General features: G+C 43.6%; 1 protein-coding gene across 8 annotated transcripts in view; it reads left to right on the top strand.

Moving 5' to 3' along the window:
• RBM6 (RNA binding motif protein 6) overlaps positions 1-13,908 on the top strand; it is a 107,869-nt gene extending 93,961 nt beyond the window's left edge. For 7 of the 8 annotated variants that reach the window (XM_045862338.3, XM_064595804.1, XM_064595827.1 and 4 more), the window contains 13 exons: positions 302-574; positions 976-1,136; positions 2,126-2,223; positions 2,909-2,951; positions 3,092-3,173; positions 3,416-3,501; positions 4,029-4,175; positions 5,269-5,364; positions 6,527-6,787; positions 8,949-9,023; positions 9,949-10,046; positions 12,774-12,903; positions 13,663-13,908. In XM_045862338.3, the coding sequence (XP_045718294.1) occupies positions 302-574; positions 976-1,136; positions 2,126-2,223; positions 2,909-2,951; positions 3,092-3,173; positions 3,416-3,501; positions 4,029-4,175; positions 5,269-5,364; positions 6,527-6,787; positions 8,949-9,023; positions 9,949-10,046; positions 12,774-12,903; positions 13,663-13,788 (1,676 nt within the window). In that variant the 3' untranslated portion in view covers positions 13,789-13,908. The remainder of the gene's footprint in view (positions 1-301; positions 575-975; positions 1,137-2,125; positions 2,224-2,908; positions 2,952-3,091; positions 3,174-3,415; positions 3,502-4,028; positions 4,176-5,268; positions 5,365-6,526; positions 6,788-8,948; positions 9,024-9,948; positions 10,047-12,773; positions 12,904-13,662) is intronic. The other variant, XM_064595808.1, reaches the window with a different exon arrangement.
• The last annotated feature ends 7,870 nt before the right edge of the window (positions 13,909-21,778 follow it).

Below are 21,778 nucleotides of genomic sequence, written 5' to 3'. Positions count from 1 at the left end.
TGGTTTTAATAGTCAGGCCCATCATCTCATGAAGTATTTCTTATATTTAAATGTTTGGGAAGTGATAGAAAACTCGTAAGATGAAATTTTTTAAGTACTTGAAGGGTTTCTTTGAACTATTTTCATGTGCTATATCATTGGCCTGGCTTAATATCTGTTAGAGGACTTTTTTGTGGGTATTTCTGAGACTATTAAAACCATTCCAGTATGAGTATTTGTTAGCAGGTAAGGAGGAATCACAGCAGTAGTGTTTTTTGGATGAAACCTGCTGGAGATTCTCTTTCTGTTTCTGTTCCTGTAGTGACAGAGGCCAAGCAAGAATTAATAACCTATCCTCAGCCTCAGAAAACATCCATACCAGCACCATCAGAAAAACAACCCAACCAGTCCCCAAGGTCAGCTGATAAGGAACCTGAACCCAAGAAGCGGGAAGAAGGACAAGAACCACGCTTGGGACATCAAAAGAGAGAAGGAGAAAGGTATCTGCCTCCTCGAAGGGAAGGGCTCACCTTCCGAAGAGACCGAGAAAAGGAGCCATGGTCTGGGGAGACACGCCAGGATGGGGAGAGCAAAAGTAAGTGATTTGTCAGGGCACAAACCAGACTGTGACCACCACAGTTCGAGTATAGATGGCCTGTTTTGTGGCTAGGGACCAGGTGTTTCCCACACCCTAGTAAAACTGCTCAGCCTGATTGTAGAGGCTATTGCTTTCTGCAGGCCTTGCTGTACCAGTTGGAGGAACCTACATCCTCCAAATAGATAGTTGCTATTCAAATGCAGCAAGGCATCATTTTAGATTTCTGAGTATTGGTGAAGAAATGTTTGAAGTATATGACCCAACATTGTTTTATAGAATCAGCCTTGCTGGAGCAGAATAGCATCTGCAGTAAAAAAAAGACAATCAGGCTCAGAGGGCTTTGGAAATTAACCTTTCTCTCTTTCCTTGCTCCTCCCATTTCTATGTGGTTTGTTCAGCAATTATGCTAAAGCGCATCTATCGTTCCACTCCACCTGAGGTCATAGTGGAAGTGCTGGAACCCTACGTCCGCCTTACTACTGCCAATGTCCGTATCATCAAGAACAGAACTGGCCCCATGGGCCACACTTATGGCTTTATTGACCTCGACTCCCATGCGGTAAGTTTCCTCTGCCTTGGAATGGCCAAGGGACAGCTGGCTATAGAAACCTGAAGCAGGTTTGAAGGACTTCCTTATCATTGGAATTCTCATGTGCTACCTGGTATCAAAACCCTCTTGTTCTTTCCTTTGGGTTTAATGCTCATTCAGAGGAAGGGACTGCCTTTGAAAGTTAGAATTCTGAGCATTTTTCTAGATTTGGTTTTGTCTTTTGGCGTTTACAATGTCCAATTAAAATAACATGAGAACTTAGTTACTTGTGAAGAATCTGTGTACTGAACCTTGCAAGATTTAGCAAATTTTCTAGTTTCTTAAATTTGTTTTGCTCAGCCATAGATGGTTTTATATTTGATGGTAACAGGACATTTCCTCTTTTTCCTTAAAATGTTGTTTAAGAGATTCTTGTGGCCTGAATTTTTAGTTGTGGGGCCCTTTTCTATAGAGGTAACAGGAAAGTAATAATGAAAATCATTGGTATTTTTCTTTTTTAAGATTTTATTTATTTGAGAGAGAAAGAGCACGAGCTGGGAGAGGGGCAGAGGGAGAGGGAGAAGCAGACTCCCCACTGAGCAGGGAGCCTGATGCTGGGCTCGATCCCAGGACCCTGGGATCATAATCTGAGCTGAAGGCAGATGCTTAACCAACTGAGCCACCCAGGCACCCCTTGTTGGTATTTTTTAGATTTCATGCTCAGAAGTCACAAGGGACTTTGTAAACTGGATCTGATGCAATGAGAGTTGCAGCCTAAAAGAAGAGAATTTGAATTTCTGATATTAATACCAGAAACTGATGTTTACTATGATCACTATTCTGATCAACCCTTCATCAAGAGTTGCCTGTTTTTGCCAGGGTGCTCTTACTATTATAATTACAACCAGAACATAATGTTCAGTAAATTTTTCTTTTGAGAAGAAAATCCACGTTCAGTTCTCTTTCAAAGGACATGGCCTTTTCTCTCTTTGTGCTGCAATGTGTCTTTGGTTTCCCAGGAAGCTCTTCGTGTAGTGAAGATCTTGCAGAACCTTGATCCACCATTTAGTATTGATGGGAAGATGGTAGCTGTAAACTTGGCCACTGGAAAACGAAGGTAAGGCAGAAGAGTGGGGCTCCTTTGTGATTCCCCTACTCAAGTTTTTGGGAGGCAACTCTGAAAGGTAGAGATGGTAAGACATGGTACCTTCTGATGTGGGTTTCTTCAGGTAGTGTGCATGTTTTCTTTTTATGAAGCTTGCCTTATTCTGACTTTAGTTGTCTTTTTTTGTTGTTTTTGTTTGGTTTTTCCTTAAATAGCAGCACTAGGTACTTAAGTGCCTTCCCTCTTCACTGCCTGGTATCTTTGGGTTCCAAATGATGATACCGTCTTGGATGTGCAGAAATCTCGATACATCCTTGCGCCTCAGAATCCTAAGAAAATGCTGTCCTGACTCCCCATTCCTCTGACCCTGGTCATGCCTCCATGGTACTGGGAAGTCTAATTCCTCTTTACTCCTATACTTACCTTGACCCAGGAGTGGTAACTGGGAAATGGCTGCATCAGAGAGGCAGGCTTGCAGGAATGGGGCAGATCTTGCTCTAGCACCCTCAACTCGTTTGCTGTTTTGCTTCAGCATTAGCTTTGTAGAAATCTCTGTACTGCCAGCCCTGCTTGCTCTGGGTTGGTTTTTTCCCTCCAAAATGGGGGAAAGTTAGTTTCTTGGCAAATCTGTAGGGTTAGGCAATCCTCAAGTGGCTTTTTGTAGCAGACTCAAGATGTGTTGTATTATTTGTTGCAGAAATGATTCTGGGGACCATTCTGACCACATGCACTACTATCAGGTAGGCTTCAGCAGTTGGGGAGTGCTCTGTCAAAATCCTCAAGTGACTGAAAGAGTGATCTTGAATTTTCTTCAGTGGGTGACTGTTAAGGTTAAGAGCTATCAGAAGTTCCATAATTTTAACTAGCCTTTCTGTGATAGGGTAAAAAGTATTTCCGAGATAGGAGAGGAGGAGGCAGAAATTCAGACTGGGCTTCAGATACAAATCGACAAGGACAACAGTGTAAGTCACTTGTTTTATTTCTATTGCTCTTTGTGACTTGACTACTCATTAATTGAAATCTTTGTGGTCACAAAGTTAGCAAGAAATACTGTTGACTGGGGATGCACATTAAGAGAGAGCACCATCTACAGGTTCTGCACCTGTTTGGGTTGGCCAGCCCCATTCCTGTTGTTCTCAGTGAGTCCCCAGCCAGGGCTTCACTGGACAGGGACTAACATTGGCTCTGGTTTTATTCCCACTAGCATCATCTGACTGCTACATATATGATTCTGCTACTGGCTACTATTATGACCCTTTGGCAGGAACTTATTATGACCCCAACACCCAGGTGAGTTTTTGGTTTGTTTACTTTATCAATGATTCTTTTGAGAAAAGTACCTATAATTTGTTACTTTGAAGATTTTATTCCCTGGATTTTTGGGTTGCTCATTACATGAAAAGTAGAAAAGTTTAAATCTTATGGAAGTTTAAATATTTATCCATTCCTGGCAGCTGCTGTTATACTGTCTGTATCTCATGTCTAGTCTGGTGTTTTTTAAAGTCCACATCTTATATTGAGTTGTATTTATTGAGTTGTGTTCATTCAGGATTTGAAGATGGTGACCTTTGTGTTAACTGTTACCTATATGGCATTATAGGTAAGAATAGTGCTGCTCTTGGAAAAATGGACAGTGAGTGGTCTGGATGTGTCCTGGCCCCTGGAGTGGGTTTTAAGATTGTTTGATGTGGTCTCTTCTTAGGCTTGTGAGGGAGAGAGCTGTTCTTTCTCCCAGAAGGGAACTTGTTCCTTAGACCTAGAATTAACTGGGAAAGTGAGATATTCTGTAGACTTAACAGTTTCTAACTGTATTGCAGCAAGAAGTCTATGTGCCCCAGGACCCTGGGTCACCTGAAGAAGAAGAGATCAAGGAAAAGAAGTCCACCAGTCAAGGAAAGTCAAGTAGCAAGAAGGAAGCATCTAAAAGAGATGGCAAGGAGAAAAAAGACCGAGGAGTAACAAGGGTAAGAGAACTTGTAAATCTGCTCTTTACCAGACCATTACAGATTCAAATAAAAGAGTCATAGAGGAGAGCTAGGGTTGAGGTGTCAAGTTACCAAAAAGCAGGCAATCCCCTTGCCTCTTACAGCTGGTGGTAACTCTTTCACAAGTGCAAAAACTGTGGATGGTAGAACAAAGTGACTCAGCTCAAACCCTAACACCTGGGCTCCGCACAGTTTCACTTTCCTACGCGCCCCCTCTTCAGTGCTTGACTCTGTATACATGTTTCTGTAGGTGTAATTGTAGCAGAGGTTACCATTCTGTATTCTCTGCTCTGTTTATATTTGATCTTAAGTAGTTTTTCCATGGTTTCATAATACTCTTTATTGTTTTAATGCCTGTATGGTAAAAACTCACAGTAAAACTGTACCCTTATTTTCATCAATCCTGCATTATTGGTCTTTTCTTTCTAGTCTTATTCTGTTGTAGTATGCATCATTCAGCATTTTATTTCTCCTTCTAAATTACTTCCTTAGGATGAACTTTCAAAATGGAAGATGTTGAATATTTTGGTATCTCCTGACATAAAGCCAAATTATTTTCCAAAGAATTACATTGATTTGCCCTGGCACCAATTATGCATTAGTGAAAATGGATGAATTTGCTTGTGGCTCAATTTATAACTTGTCTGTTTCCCCTTCTAATACTGCTAGTTGTTTATCTAGAGATTCAGAGAGAGAGAAAATATGTGTGTGTTTCTGAGAACTTAGACTTTAGAGTTCTGCTGGCTTAATATTTGGATTCAGCTTTTACCACTTTTCTTTCCAACCATATTCCCAGTCATTTGTAAAATGAGGGTATTAATGCCTATCTGGGAGGGTTGTAGTAAAGGCTGAGGACAGTAATGCATATAAATGTCCTATCTGTTGCCTGACATATAGCGATCACTCAGTATATACTGAATGTTATGTTTTCAAAGGCTTTTTATTTTTGAAATCATTATGGCAGCATTATAGATATTTCACAGATTAGGAGTTTTGGAAAATCTGATTAATTTCAACAGGGTTCTTAACCCAGCTTTTATGAGTATCATATAAGAATTACGGATTTAATCAGTTTCAGGAAAATGCCAGTGAGGGGACAGCCCCCCCAGAGGACGTCTTTAAGAAGCCCCTGCCTCCCACTGTGAAGAAGGAAGAAAGTCCTCCACCAGTAAGGCTAAGCCAAGGCCCGGGGCTGGGCCTGGGGCTGGGGCTGGGCTGGGGCTGGTTCTGAATGGGAAGGGAAGTTCATAGGCTGATGCTTCACTTTGGTGTTGGTCCTTTTGTTCTACCTCCCAAACAAGGACTTTTCTTGAGTATGAGCATGAGATAAATGTTCCTGCCTGCTAATAGGGATATAACTGGAGAATCAAGGCAACTTTCTGTCTTCTTTCTTTGTACCCTGCACCATTCCCATCAGACAAGGGAATGTCTGGGCCTTTTTAAGTTATAATCTTGGTCTTGTTAATCCTTCTCTTCTAAGAGACCCATTTTCCTGGCTCTGATTTTTCCTGCCTTTCGGTGCTCTGTAAGAAGCTCAGATGGGGAGTGTGTGCATGGTTGTTTTTACAGTTTACCTGTCTGGCCACAGTCAACAATGCTAAAATAAGTACCCATTTTTTAGATGCATTAAAGTGATGGTCTCCTGCAATCACAGGTGATTCTGATTAAATGTAAATATGTAGCAGTAGTGATCATGCTTTATTTTTTATTTCGATTGATCACAAGCCAATGACCATGCATCATTATTTCACGGTTCCTGTGAACTATTGATAAATACTCTGCCTGTGTCACATTACTAGTTCAGTTCATTGTAGCCTCAGTCCTGACCATGCCTTTGCCTTTGCCTTTGCCTCACTCAGGAGCTGAATGTCTACCTGAGAGCTTATTCTTCGTTTGCTTTTAATCCACCTCCTAAATCCCTTTTGCTGTAGGGGTTACTGTAGTCTTAATAAAGTTTATCTTTCCTTTTCTCCATGGGTTTCAGTAACTTGAGGGGTTGCTGCTATCTCTTCCTCTTTGTAACTTGTAACTTTTTAACTCCCTACCTCTATGTCAGTTCCCCTTTCCCTTTTTTATCTTTACTGTTCTGTTGTTAGAGTCACGTCTAAGGAAATGTTTCTGGTTTATCTCAACAATCCAGGAGAAAAGTCAAGCTTGAACCGTGTTGCTTCTTTGTGGGAAATGAGCAGTGTGGTCAGCGGGCCTATTTTGAGCCCAGTTCATTATTCAAACTGAAAGAGAAGAAATGAGATGCCATATTGGAATATCCAGAAAACAGGCCCCACAATATAGGTTGAAGTTAGTGTTAATCTTTGGCCTTCTCCTTCCAGCCTAAGGTGGTAAACCCACTCATCGGCCTCCTGGGTGAATATGGAGGAGACAGTGACTATGAGGAGGAAGAAGAGGAGGAACAGGCCCCTCCTCCACAGCCCCGAACAGCGCAGCCCTCACAGAGGGAGGAGCTGACCAAGAAGGAGAACGAAGAAGATAAACTCACTGACTGGAATAAACTGGCTTGTCTGCTCTGCAGAAGGCAGTTTCCCAACAAAGAAGTTCTGATCAAACACCAGCAGCTCTCAGACCTGCACAAGGTATGGGGAAGGGGCCCTGACCTTTCAAACTCTGGACTCTTACCATCGTGCATTACAGTCCGATTTCAAAGTGAATTGTTCCTCCACCTTTTGTCATGAGTTGCTTTGCATTAAGGCTGTGCCCACCTTCAAGAACCTTGGAATGTAGACCCAAGGCAGGCAGCATAGCTGGGGTTTGGGGCACCAGACACGGTGGCCATGCTAAAGACAGGAGAGGAGGGCATCACCAAGTAGGAAACTTATTTGCTGAGTTTCTCATCAGAGCTCTTCCATTAACCTAACAAGTGGACCTCAGATAAGCCTCTTCTCTTCTGTGATATTTGGTGGCTTCCTCTGGTTCTGTCTAGTTCTGATACTGTGCAGTTTTCCCAAAGGTGAGTCACATTCTGCCATCCCTTCATGTGGTGAGTCACCGCTATAAGCCACGGCCCAACATCTATTGTTGGAGTGTTAAACTGACATACACTGGTCCTCCCCTGCAGTCTTCCCGTTCAGATGTACTGACCAAAGAGTGGAATACTGGACAAATAAAACCCCTAGATAGACTCATGTTCTCAGTATAGGGTGATTTATTTCACACTCCTTCTCTAGCAGATGTTGCTAGAGCCGGTGAGGAGATCGGATTTAGACTTTCCTTCAATATAAAATCTAAAGTCTTAATGTAGCTAAAAGCTGAGAAGCTCTGCTTTTGGTAATAGGCACACCTCTTCTCTCCCCTGCCTCTGTGGAGGCTCTGCAAAGTTTTTAGGGGTCTGAGAAGTTCCTGACAATCCCTGCAACAGATTACCTCCCAAGTCCCTTTGACCTGGAATTCTGAGTCATGAGACTGACACATTGAAATATCAGCTCTTTGGGGGCGCCTGGTTGGCCCAGTTGGTAGAGCATGTGACTCTTGATCTTGGGGTTGTGAGTTCAAGCTCCACATTGGGTATAGAGCTTAATTTAAAAAATAAATAAATAAAACAAAAGGATATATAAAATTAAAAAAATAATAATAGAGGGGCGCCTGGGTGGCTCAGTTGTTAAGCGTCTGCCTTGAGTTCAGGTCATGATCCCAGCATCCTGGGATCGAGCCCTGCGTTGGGCTCCCTGCTCCACGGGAAGCCTGCTTCTTCCTCTCCCACTCCCTCTGCTTATGTTCCCTCTCTCGCTGTCTCTCTCTCTCTCAAATAAATAAATAAAATCTTTAAAAATAGTAATAGTAGATTTCAGCTGTCTGATGAAAATGCTAATAAATGGCTAATATCAGGAAAGAGGAGCCAGAAATCTGGTGAACCCACAAATTGAACTGACCCTGGGACAGTGGAAAGTAGACTATGGTACTTTTTCCTTTCCTTGTAGTGATCCAGTGCAAAGAATCCCCTGTCCATACAAGAGCTGTTCTGGACCCCTTAAGTTTCTTAATATATGCTCGAGGGTATTGTGTAGGAGAGCCATGCTTGAGAAGTGTGGGACCCTTAAGGAATACAGGACTCTCAGAGCAGTCTTTTTGTTCTTTAAGGACCTTGGGTTCTCCTTTTCGTGTTTTTCTGGGGGCTTGAAAGAGTGAATAGTGTCTGAGAATGGTGGGTGGTAGTGGCAGTGGTAGGAAGAGCATGTGGGCATTAAGTTTTCTTCACTGGTGTGCTCAGATTCCCCTCTCTCATAATTTTTACTTTAGATAAAGACCTATAAACCAGTTTTGTGTTTTCCACATTTTTAAAAAAGTTTTATTTATTTGAGAGAGTGGGGTGTGGGGGCAGGAGGGGGGAAAGGGAGAGAATTTCAAGCAGACTCCCTGCTGAGCACAGAGCCCAACTCGGGGCTTGATCTCACGACCCTGAGATGACCTGAGGCTGAAATCAAGAGTTAGACACTTAACTGACTGAGCCACCCAGGTGCCCCTGTTTTCTACATTCGGGAAGTAGAATGAAGGGGGCTCTCTTGTGCCACACCATGTAACTAATCTGCGTGACAAGCCAGCATAACAACTTGGGTTCCCATTGGTGAGCCTAAAGCCAGTCCAGTTAGGAACTGTTGATTGCAGGATACAGTGATCACTCAGGAGAGGTGGTCAGTGAAAGAAGCCACAGTCCTAAAACAGCTGTTGGGAAAGGCCTAGAGGCATTTTCTAAGACCACTTTTTCTAGACCTGTACTCATAGAACTTTCTCTCTTCTCAGCAAAACCTGGAAATCCATCGGAAGATAAAACAGTCTGAGCAGGAGCTAGCCTATCTGGAAAGGAGAGAACAGGAGGTAAGTTTTGATGAACCTGTTAACTCCCTTGACCCCAACCCTTATTACTTTCTGGTGTGGAATTTGTAGGCTGTGCTAAAGACAGAGAATGAAGAGGCCCTAAAAGATGGTGTATACATTTATCAAAACTCATCAAACTACATTATAATGGGTACACTTCATTATTTATAAATTATACCTTAATAAAATTGATATATATATTTTTTAAGATTTTATTTATTTATTTGACACAGAGAGAGAGCACAAGCAGGGGGAGTGGCAGGCAGAGGCAGAGGGAGAAGCAGGCTCCCCGCAGAGCAGGGGGAGCCTGATGTGGGACTCGATCTCAGGACCCTGGGATCATGACCTGAGCCGAAGGCAGTCGCTTAACCAACTGAGCCACCCAGGCGCCCTGATACATATATTTTAAAGGTGGTGCTAGTTCAAGGTCTCCAAACAGGTCAAATAAATAGCATTTTTCTTTCCTGCCCAGCTTTTAAAATCAATGAAGGAGTGTCGGATAGGGCTGCTGAAATACCATCTTTTACTGTCAGAGGCTGAGTTAGTAGAAGTAGTTTAGTGTTGGACTTGCTACCTAGATTACATAATTAGGCAGACTCACCTACATAGCCACAAGCTTCACTACCCGGGCCAGGTCTTATGTGATGGGTAGGAATCTTCCCATGGAGGTCTACTGGAGAGCACCTCCTCCTCAGAAGAGGTAAACACAGCTGTGAGACAAGCCCACCAGCTCATTCTTCTCAAATTTACCAGTCAGAGAAGCCACTGCTTTCTCAAGAAGAGTATGTGAAGGAGCAAAAGATTCCAGGAGTTAACAGTTGAACTCCCTTCACTTTAGAAGGAATATAAGGAATAAAGTGAAACTTCCCCACCACTCAACTCCCTTAAGTGGAAATCTCAGATCTGTTATTCTGCTTACCAACAGGGAAGGTTTAAAGAAAGAGGAAGTGATCGCAGGGAAAAGCTCCAATCTTTTGACTCTCCAGAAAGGAAACGAATTAAATACTCCAGGGAAACTGACAGGTAAGCCAGGAACTTTTCATTCAGCCTAGGCCTCAAGGCCGAATGGTGAAACCATCTTCTTCTCCAGCTGTGATGCTTTTTTCTCTCTCAGGGATAACTGAAGTCAGGAGGAGCAGGTTCTTTCTGAACTCCTTGAACATGAGGTTCACTCCAACCTCTGATCACCCAGCTTTACTCAGGGAATATGTGTGTTTGCATGGAAGTTTGGCTGGCTACTTAGCTGCTCAAAGCCAGGGCTGGAGTGGCCATGGTTGGGAACTCTTTCTCTCCTCATCAGTAATGCTGTACCTCCTATGGACCTGATAAGAATGTCACACTCTCTCAGGCTTTTTCTCTAAACCTCCAGGAACCTCCATCCTCACACATAGCTGTTGAATGAGTGGTTGGTTGCTGATAGACCTATATGATCTCTAGATTCCTGTGCTTATTTCCGGTCAGGTAGTTGAGAGTTGTGAGCCCAGCAGAGTTAGATAGAATTTGTTGATAACCCATCGTGTCTAGGTACTGCACTAAGTGCAAGGAATACTCAGGTGGACAAGACATATATTATCCTTGACTATCTGAACACAGAATAAGGAAGGTTTAGGTGATGCTGTGTCTCATAAGGCAGGCAGAATTCCAGTGGAGAATGGGAGGGCATTTCATTTGGAGGAAATGGCATACGCTATGGATGAGAGAGATGGAAGTCATATGATGCATTTGAGAAATTGTAAGTAGCTTGATGGAGGCCAGCTCAGGAAGTTCATACTCCTTGAACACCATGCTAAGACTTTGTCTTGGGGCAGTGGGACGTTACGAAATGATTCTAAGGAGGGTGTTGATCTGATGAGACTCAAACAGGTCTTTATGTTGGGGTAAGCAAAAGAGCAGCTAGTAGCCAGGGTAACTTATGCCTGTGGGGATGGGGAAGATCATTGATGGAGAAAGGCCCCAAAGGAGGGTTGATGGGGTCTGGGATTGTGGCATTCTGACTTATTTGCTCACTGCCCACAGTAAGAGATTATTTTTTAATCATGGCCCAATAATCATGTGTGTGTAAGTACCTGAAAAAGAAATCTTCATGAAAAATACTTCCCTAGTGTGTGCGATAAACTCTGGTATTTTTATTCTAGCTTTTTCTGTTTGCATTCTTTTTTTTTTTTGATGAGTGACTTTTTTAAAAGATTGATTTATTTATTTTGAGAGAGAAAGAGAGTGAGAGTGCGCACACGCACGAGCAGGGGGAGGGGCAGAGGGAGAGAGAGAGAATCTCAAACAGACTCCCTACTGAGCGTGGAGCCTGACATGGGGCTTTATCCCAGGACCCTGAGATCATGGCTTGAGCCAAACAAGAGCCAGACACTCAACTGACTGAGCCAGGTGCCCCTGTTTTCATTCTTAAGAAGTGCTAAGGAAGGACTGCTTAATCAATGTAACATCCCACTAGGTCATCTCTGCAATTTGAAATATACTGGGCTAAGCCAAAGGTGAAGGAGTCATTCAGGAGGAAGAAGGACACCTTAGCCCTGAGTGAGCTGGGCTGGGTGCAGAAAGACACCTTTCTGTATTCTTGGCACCCATCATACCACATTCTACTGGTTCCCTTCCTTCTTAGTCTTCTCCCCTGCTTTTCATGGTTTTCTGGGCAGCTCCAGATATTCTCCAGGACTCTGCCCTCAGTGCTGTTTAATTCTTGCTGCTCCACCCTCTTTACCTAGACTCAAGGCCACAACCATCACTAACAAGCTAATAGGTCCCTATGACTCCATTCTAAGGCAGTTTGGTTTTCTGAGCCCAAAATCACTATTTCCACTTACCTCCTGGGAATGTCCTTCTGGAGACCTCTTAGGCTCCTCACTCTAAACAATTACTCAATATTATATTCCATATCATACTCAGGTCCAGTCCTGCTAAACCTGCTGTGTGTTCCTCTTTCAGAGTAGTGACATGCATCATGGCCTGCCTGGTCTGATCCAGTCTTCCTCCTTTATGCCCTGTATCATTACTGGCCACATCCCTAATTAAGCTTTTCCCCCTTTCTAGCTTACCTCCAAATTGGATTCCTTACTCTCAGTCTCTCTTCTTCAACGTCTAGTGTACTCTCTACCCTGGCACCAAAATCATCTTTGTGAACAGAAATCTCTTAAAACTTGCCTTTTTGTGAAGACATACCTTGCTTAGAGGGAGGTCTGGAGTCCAGGGTTTTTGTTTTTGTTTTTGCCTAAAGGATGAAGTCCAGAGTCATGATTTAGCATGATGTTTCAAGGCTTTTCAGTCTGGCCCAGGAAGCGTTTTGTCAGTTCCTACCATTCCTCTCCTGGACAAATTGTATTCTTTCACTTCTTATTTGTGGCCTCCTTTCTTCTCATGCTTTTTGTCAGTTCAGATGTGCCCTCTTGTTGGAATTCATCATTTTTGGTGAAGCTCCTTCAGAGTTTGTCTTCTCTGATGTATTTCCATAGGAGATGCCTCCTGGTGCCACATCCATCGCTGAGCTCTTCACTGTGTTATAGGCATCTGTGGACATACTATCCTTCTCATGTCCTTCCCCATGAGCAGGGTTGGGTCTTGGGCATCTCTGTATCCCCAGGACAAAAGCCTATTGCATAGATAGCAGGTACTCAGAAATATTGCCTAATATACTTAAGAGGAAGCAAATGTGAATCAAGAGGACAGAGGTTTTTATTAGGCTCACAAATAGGTCACTTTGAAAGTGATGGTATGTAAGTACATCTGCTCCTTTCGCAGTGATCGCAAACCTGTTGGTAAAGAAGGAATCGACAGTAGCAACAAAGGAGGCTGTGTCCAGCAGACCGCTGGCTGGAGGAAGGGGGCGGGCCTCGGGTATGGCCATCCCGGATTGGCTTCAGCAGAGGAGGTGAAATGGTTTCCATCTTTTGGGGGTGGCGTGAACCTGGAATATACTTAACTTTCTCTCACTCTGTGGCTCAGAGCTGTGTCTTTGCCTTTTAGCTGGGCTTTCTCCACTGCCAGTGAAGGACACAGGAGCTGAAGGAGCCCATCAGTCTTGATTATTGGATGATAGCTAGGCATTCTGGGCCCTTTGTAATTTTGGTTGCCAGTGGGAAAGGGAGAAAGAAGTGGAAATGGGGCTCATCTTACTCTTCCGTGGAGTAAGAGATGGGGCAGTATGGGAATCAGGCAGTCTGAGACTGACGAATCATTTGGTGACAAGAACCAGGGAACCTGCAATAAAAGGTACAAAAGCATCTCTGAGAGGCATCATCATCAGAGGAGCTAAAATGGCTAAAATCTGAGGAGCGTGAGGTTAGTCCTGGTTCTCATGAAGGGCTCTGCCTCACTTATTTCAGGAAGAAAAGAGAGCAAAGGTAGTAAGAGGGAACGATGCCCATTTTGTGTTGGCTTGGTCCCCCTCTGAAAATGCCAACTAGAGGAGACTGGCTTCTCATATGTCTGGTATTATTAAATCCTGTATCCTGAAGTCATGATGTCACTACCCTCCTTATTCATCTTGGGTTTTGTTTACTAATTAAACATTCTAAAAAATTCCCCAAAATCCTGATCCTTACTGGTCCAGAAATGCTTGTAATCAAAGGCCAGCCCTGAAGCTTATTAATTGATAGAGCCCACTTCATTGTTTGTCTTTGTGTTACAGACTGAAGGCCGGATGAGGGGGCCCAGTGTGGGGGCTCCGGGAAGAACCAGCAAGAGACAGTCCAACGAGACTTACCGAGATGCTGTGCGAAGAGTCATGTTTGCTCGGTATAAAGAACTAGATTAAAGAATGGAGACAAGTCCCATAGGACACAACCTCCTTCTTGTTTTGTTTGTCCGTCTCTCCTTTTGTTTTGTTACTGTTCTTGCTGCTAGAACTTTTTTAAATAAACTTTTTTTCAATGTGTTTTTTTTTTTTGGTGGTTATATTTTTCTCCCATAGATGGGTGGGGGTGGGGCTTATGGTAGGAGGGAGAGAGCGCCTTGGTGCAGCCCATTTGAGGTGCCCTGAAATGGCAGCAAGTGCTACCATGAGCCCTGAGACACCACCTCTTCTCAGTGTGAGTGGATGTGTTGTGACCTTTGAACTCTAGCTTGTGTGAGTACTGTCAGATTTTTAAAATTATTTTCCTAATCTAATTAATGAAAACCGCATCTCATTATTGCTTGCTTCTATTTCTTTGGTAACTACTGAGACTGAACATACTTCCATATGTTGGTTAACTGCTGATTAGACCTTTGAAAGTCATCTTCTGATTTCCCCATTGTTGGCGGGGGTTTGGGGGGAGAAGCAGTGTGGTAGCTCTTTTTCTGGGTGCCTGCTGGGAGCTCAATGTGTCACATGTTATGATCACCACAATGAGTTGGCATAGTAAGCATTATCACTCCCCTCCAGCTGCTACCCCAGGTTTTCATTCCCTCCTTGGCTAAAATTCTCCAAAGAGGTGACTTTGGACACTCTCTTTCAAATCTTTATTAATTTTCTACCATATCACTCATACCATTTCACAGGATTTGCTTCAAAAGAGAGGGTTGTTTTAAATTTTTTTTTAATTCTTTGCAGTTAATGGGGCGCCTGGGTGGCTTAGTCGTTAAGCGTCTGCCTTCGGCTCAGGTCATGATCCCGGGGTCCTGGGATCAAGCCCCGCATCAGGCTCCCTGCTCAGCAGGAAGCCTGCCTCTCCCTCTCGCACTCCCCCTGCTTGTACTCCCTCTCTCACTGTCTCTCTCTGTCAAATAAATAAATATTATTTTAAAAATAAATAAATAAAATTCTTTGCAGTTAAAAGGACTATATCCTATGAACTATTAAAACTTTAAAAAACGAGCCTGGGTGGCTCAGTCAGTTAAGCGGCCAACTCTTGGTTTCGGCTCAGGTCATGATCTGTGTCCTAGGGTCAAGCCTCGTGTTGGGCTCCTCGCTCAGTGGAGAGTCTGCTTGTGGATTCTCTTTCTCCCTCTCCCCAGCTTCCAGTCGCTCACTCTCTCTCAAATAAATAAATCTTTAAAACTTCAAAAAGTAATTCTTCCAGATAACATATTAGAGTACTAAGAATTGCACTTTTCAGATGTCTCCAGAGGAATGTTTTTTAGGAAGAGAACTGCAGGTTTAGAAGAGTTTGTTGTGTAAGGTGGGAGTTTGTAAACTCACCTATCAAAGTGGGGCGCCTGGGTGGCTCAGTCGGTTAAGTGTCTGCCTTTCGGCTCAGGTCATGATCCTGGGGTCCTGGGATGGAGCCCCACGTTGGGCTCCCTGCTCAGTGGGGAGCTTGCTTTTCCCCCTTTCCCTCTGCCCCTCCCCATGCTTGTGCTTGCTCGCTCGCTCTCTCAAATAAATAAAATCTTAAAAAAAAAACAAAGGGCACCTGGGTGGCTCAGTCGGTTAAGCATCTGCCTTCGGCTCAGGTCATAATCCCAGGGTCTTGGGATCAAGCCACACATCGGGCTCCCTGCTCAGTGGGGAGCCTGCTTCTCCCTCTCCCACTCCCGCTGCTTGTGTTCTCTCTCTCTGTCAAATAAATAAAAATCTTAAAAAAAAAAAAAAACAAAACTTACCCATCAAGGGCCAGAGTCAATATTTTAGACTTTACAGGTCAGATGATCTGTGTTGAAACTATTCAGCCCTGTTATTGTAGTGAGAGCACAGCCATGGACAATACATAGACAAGTGATTGTGGCTGAATTCCAATAAAACTTTCTTTACAAAAAGTTCGCAGGCCAGAATTCGCCCACGGGTCTAAGGGTGTCATCTGGTTGCATAAGGCAGAACCAAGGAGAGCTCTGTAAAAATAGCATGGAGGTATTAGCATTTTGGAGGGGATGGGCAGTGAGGGGTAGGAGGTGTAAGGGGAGGTAGGTATATACCAAGGAGAAAACCTATCTAGCAACAGGAATGATAAATGTGAAGTTAAATTGTTTGCCATGCGGTGTCCAAATGTAATCCCTTTTTCTTAATCTTTAGTAAGTCTTTTTACCCCTCCCAAAGGGAAAACAAACAAAATCAGGAGCACACTGGCTTAGGGATCAAGAGCCCCAGGTTCTGGGCCTTGCTACCACTAGTGTAGCATTACAGAGGATGGGCCATTGGACTCTCAGCTGCAGAGTCTGATGGCCTGCAGGTACCTCTGTGGTGCATCTCTTTTTCTTTTTCTTTTTCTTTTTCTTTTTTTTTTGAGTACATCAATGAGTACGTCAGAATACTTTTTGAAAGCTGGTCCAAGTTTGTCCTAAACTGGCCAGACCAGGTTTTCCTTCTAATTTTGTGTTATCTGTTTGGGCCTAAACTGTGGAACACATCAAATGCTCCACTGTTGAAGACTCCTTTATGGGCTGCTTAGTTAACACCAGTTATTGGCTGCCCAGCAGAAACACCATTGAGGTTTGGTTTTTTTTCACCATTGAGTTGTTTTTTTTTTTTTTAAGATTTTGTTTATTTATTTGTCAGAGAGAGAGAGAGAGCACAAGGAGGGGGAGCGGCAGGCAGAGCAGTAGAGGGAGAAGCAGGCTCCCCAGCGAGCAAGGAGCCCGATGGGGGACTCGATCCCAGGACCCTGGGATCATGACCTGAGCCGAAGGCAGACGCTTAACGACTGAGCCACCCAGGTTCCCACCACCATTGAGTTATTAAGTGGTCATTCTATGAATGTTTTGAGAGCCTACTCTACTTGTCACTGGGGCTTATAGCAAGATCAGTGTTGGTCTCTGTGCCCATGGGACTTAGTCTACTGAGGAAGATGGACATTGAGCAATTACTGATGTGATGAGAGACAGTACAGCAAGCTATTGGCAGCATCTTCCCTGAAGAAAGTGTTAAAGCTCAGACCTCAGACTAGTTTGCCTAATTTTGTTTTCCAGCTTTATTTTGCCACTTAAATAGAAATTTTGCTGTTGGAAATAAGGTCTAAAGTGCTCCATATATTTTTAAGGCAGTACTTTGGGTATTGAAAGTTGGAATGGAAATGAAAAGTGTGTCACCCTAGCATGTCCCTGGGCAGTTCCCTGAGGCTTTGATCAGAATGCCAGCTACCTAAGGGCAGAGATCTTGGGTAATTTTCTTTACTACTGTATCCCTAGGGACTAACACAGTAGGCAGCCAATAAATGAGTGAATAATGCCTTGTTCATAGGTCTATAGAAAATGCATGTTGAATTAAATTTTGATTGCATATCTCTGTCAGTTTATCAAAGCCCATCTTTGACAAAAGAAATTAGTTTCTTGGTATAGGCAAGAGTTCTCTCATGTAAGTCTTCTTTACTTATTCTGGATCTGTATTTCCCCGCCTGAGATCAAAATATGTGAACTAGTTTTATTCTTTTGCCAAATGGTGGAAAATTAAGGAAAAAAAGATAAGATCATCATTTCGTTAAGAGGACTTTTTTTTTAAACCTCAGAACGTTAGGAAAAGCAGTCTTTTTTTTTTTTTTAAGATTTTATTTATTCATGAGAGAGAAAGAGGCAGAGGGAGAAGCAGGCTCCCCAAGGAGCAGAGAGCCCGATGCGGGACTTGATCCCAGGACCCCAGGATCATGACCTGAGCCGAAGGCAGACGCTTAACCATCTGAGCCACCCAGGTTCCCCAGGAAAAGCAGTCTTTTTTTTTTTTTTTTTAAAGATTTTATTTATTTATTTGACAGAGAGAGACACAGCGAGAGAGGGAACACAAGCAGGGGGAGTGGGAGAGGGAGAAGCAGGCTTCCCGCCGACCAGGGAGCCCGATGCGGGGCTCGATCCCAGGACCCTGGGATCATGACCTGAGCCGAAGGCAGACGCTTAAAGACTGAGCCACCCAGGCGCCCCAAGGAAAAGCAGTCTTAAAAAAACTTTCCTTGGGGCGCCTGGGTGGCTCAGCCGTTTAGCGTCTGCCTTCGGCTCAGGTCATGATCCCAGGATCCTGGGATCGGGTCTCGCATCAGGTTCCTTGCTCGGCAGGGAAGCCTGCTTCTCCCTCTCCCACTCCCCCTGCTTGTGTTCCCTCTCTCGCTCTCTCTCTCTCTCTCTCTGTCAAAAAATAAATAAAGATCTTAAAAAAAAAAAAAAACAACTTTCCTCAATATTGAACATACATGGCTTTATTTAAAACAAAAAACAGGGGCGCCTGGGTGGCTCAGTCGTTAAGCACCTGCCTTCAGCTCAGGTCATGATCCCAGGGTCCTGGGATCGAGCCCCGCATCGGGCTCTCTGCTCAGCTCGAAGCCTGCATCTCCCTCTCCCACTCCCCCTGCTAGTGTTCGCTCTCTCTCCGTCTCTGTGTCAAAATAAATAAAATCTTTAAAATAAATAAAACAAAAAACAGGGGTGCCTGGCTGGCTCAGTTGGTGGAGCATGCGACTTTTGATCTCGGGGTTGTGGGTTTGAGCCCCATGTCGGGTGTGGAGATGACTTAAGAATAAAATCTTTTTTTTTTAAGATTGTATTTATTTATTTGAGAGAGAGTGAATGAAAGCAATCGGGGGAAGGAGAAGGACAAGCAGACTCTGCAGTAAGTGCGGAGCCTGCCATGGGGCTCAATCCCATGACCCCGAGATCATGACCTGAGCCGAAATTGATAGTTGGACACTTAACCGACTGAGGCACCCAGGCGCCCCAAGGAAATAACTGACTGTTGTCTTTGTTTTCTTTTTTTATTAGCTTGGGACTTGTTAAACTTTCCCAGACCCACATCAGCTGCCAGACAGGCTTTTGGGGGCACTCCTCTGAAGCTCAACCCAGCAGGCACCTCAGGGATACTCAGAAGTGCTTGTTGAACTGCTTTGGGAACAAGGCAGTCAACTGCTAGTGGCAATTAAGTCTAGCAGGTTCTGAATTCTTGGCATCTACATCATCCATTGCAGGGTTTACAATGACCCTACTGATGTTTAACTTTTAAATTTCATTAAACATATTTGGGTGCCTTCTGTCGGTCGCATACTTCTACTTTTTTCTGATGATGGAAGTTTTACATACATCTACTCCTCCCCATAAATTGGACACTATATGTAAATACATACACACACATATGGAAAAGTAGAAGTGTGTGTGTGTGTGTGTGTGTGTGTAGATAGTGCTATGATCTGAATGTGTTCCCTCCCCGCTAAGTTCATACACTGAAATCCTAACTCTCAAAGGTGATGATATTAGTAGGTGAGGACTCTGGGAAATGATTAAGCTCATGTAAATGGAATCATCATAAATGAGATTAGTGCTCTTGTAAAAGAGATCCTACAGAGCTCCCTAGACTCTTCTACCATGTGAGGATAAAATAAGAAGTCTGCGGCCTGGAAGAGGGCCTTCACCTGACCATGCTGGTACCTTGATCTTGGACTTCCCAGCCTCCAGAACTGTGAGAAATAATTTTTTGTTTATAACCTACGCAGTCTGTGGTATTTCTTTATAGCAGCCTGAACGGAGATGGATGAATGGATGGATGGATGGATGGATAGATAGATAGATAGATAGATAGATAGATAGATAGATAGATAGATAGATAGATAGACAGACAGACAGATAGGAAGAGGGAAAGGAAGTTAAGTTACCCATTGTTCCAAAATAAGAAATTTCTACCTTTCCTTCTGTTGTTAGGTTTTTTGATTACCCAAAGAGTTTCCAGTGTCCCATCACTTAATGCCCTTAATGTAGAATGTCCATAGTAAGAACATGTTTAAAGAACATTTTTCCTGGATGCTTTTCCAAGAAAAAGATTTTCCAGTGTATTTGAAGCTTCTGGTTTGGAATCTACTCACTGACCTCCTTCCATTATTCTTTTTTTTTTTTTTTTTTTAGATTTTATTTATTTGACAGAGAGAGAGACAGCGAGAGAGGGAACACAAGCAGGGGGAGTGGGAAAGAGAGAAGCAGGCATCCCGCGGAGCAGGGAGCCCGATGCGGGGCTTGATCCCAGGACCCTGAGATCATGACCTGAGCCGAAGGCAGTCGCTTAACCAACTGAGCCACCCAGGTGCCCCCATCCTTCCATTATTCTTTTTTTTTTTTAAGATTTTATTTAATAGAGAGACAGCGTGAGGGGGAACACAAGCAGGGAGAGGGAGAAGCAGGCCTCCCATGGAGCAGGGATCCCGATGCGGGGCTCGATCCCAGGACCCTGGGATCATGACCTGAGCCGAAGGCAGTTGCTTAACCAACTGAGCCACCCAGGTGCCCCATCCTTCCATTATTCTTGAAAGATCTCTTAATCAGAAAGAGTATAGTGGGGCGCCTGGGTGGCTCAGTTGGTTAAGCGACTGCCTTCGGCTCAGGTCATGGTCCTGGAGTCCCTGGATCGAGTCCCGCATCGGGCTCCCTGCTCGGCAGGGAACCTGCTTCTCCCTCTGACCCTCCCCCCTCTCATGTGCTGTCTCTCTCATTCTCTCTGTCTCAAATAAATAAATAAAATCTTAAAAAAAAAAAAAAAGAAAGTATAGTGCAGTGTTCTATAACTGATACCTTCCTCTGCCTTATCATGGTCTAATTTTTCATGTCTGTATATGTGACCTGAAAAACCAATTCCACTAAAAGTATGTCTATAAATAATGCCTAAGGGCAAATTATCCTAACTAGAGGCACTGCAATACCACCATCTCACTGACCAGTCCCAGTCCAGAATACCTCTTTTAATTACCCAAGAACCCTTGCCTTTTTCAGCCCCAAAGTTACACGTCTAGCTTCCTTTGTTAGTGGATTCATTTGTTTACTCAGAAAATATTTATTGTGTACATACCATGTGCCAGGCATACAGTAGTGAACGAAAGAAACACAAGTCCCTGCCCTTCTGGAGTTTACAGTCTAGTAGTTGAGGGCATGGACTCTGAAATGAAATTTATTAATTCAAATCCCAGTTCCACTACTATTAACTCTGTGTGACCTACTCTGTCTCAAACAAGAACAGTGATGATGGCTTTAACTAGGTAAACAACAATTGAGGCAGCTAGAAGTGGTCAGATCCTAGATACATTTCGAAGACAGAGTCAACAGGATTTACTGACAGATTGGGTGCAAGGAAAAAAGTCCCGGATGACTCCAGGGTTTTTGTCCTGAGTAACTGGAAGTAGGGAGTCACCATTTATGAGCTGAGGAAGGCTGTGAAGGAGTTAAGGTTGAGTTTTGGCTGCAACTTTTGAGATGCTATTAGGCATCCCAAGTACTGTTAAATTAACCCTGGAAAATGACTTTCCTGAGCCTTTGCCTTAGACTAGAGAATATCAATCAAATGACACTCTGAAGACCTTTCTTAAAAAAAAAAAAAAAAAAGAATTCTCTTAATTTGGAGGTGCCTGGCTGGCTCAGTAGAGCATACCACTCTTTATCTTGGGGTTGTGAGTTCCAGCCCCATGTTGGGTATAGAGGTTACTTAAAATTAAAAAAAAAAAAAAAGCTTTTAATTTCCATAAACCTCATTTTCCTCACCTGCAAAATGGGCTTAATAGCCATTTCATAGATTTCGAGAATGAAAGTAGATATTTGTAAAGCATCTAGCCCAACAATCTGTGAGTCCAATAATAATAGTCAACTAACCTGACTTCTCTTAAAACCAGATTAAACGTGATTGTGTTAGTGAAAGCAAACTGTGCTCTCTGAAGCCTTAGTAGCAAAGACAAAGAATTACCAATAAAAATAAGAGCTCTATTCAGGGTCTGCAAATGGCAGACTGGCAACTTCGCCTTTGGTTTGGGGGGGGAAAAAAAAGAGAGAGAAATACGCAGGAAATTAACACTGGTGAGTAGTGAGTGACAGGATGCCTTAGCGACCACACTTCCCAGCAGCCCTCGCGCAGCCAGACACCGTCGAGGATTGGATGCCTCCTC

Source organism: Mirounga angustirostris, unplaced genomic scaffold (genome assembly GCF_029215605.1).
Source record: "Mirounga angustirostris isolate CCGP_5_RB_7025 unplaced genomic scaffold, mMirAng1.0.hap1 SCAF_1, whole genome shotgun sequence".
Taxonomy (NCBI): Eukaryota; Metazoa; Chordata; class Mammalia; order Carnivora; family Phocidae; genus Mirounga; species Mirounga angustirostris.
The sequence above is the reverse complement of the archived record's forward strand: the minus strand, read 5'-3'. Positions and strand labels throughout refer to the sequence as shown.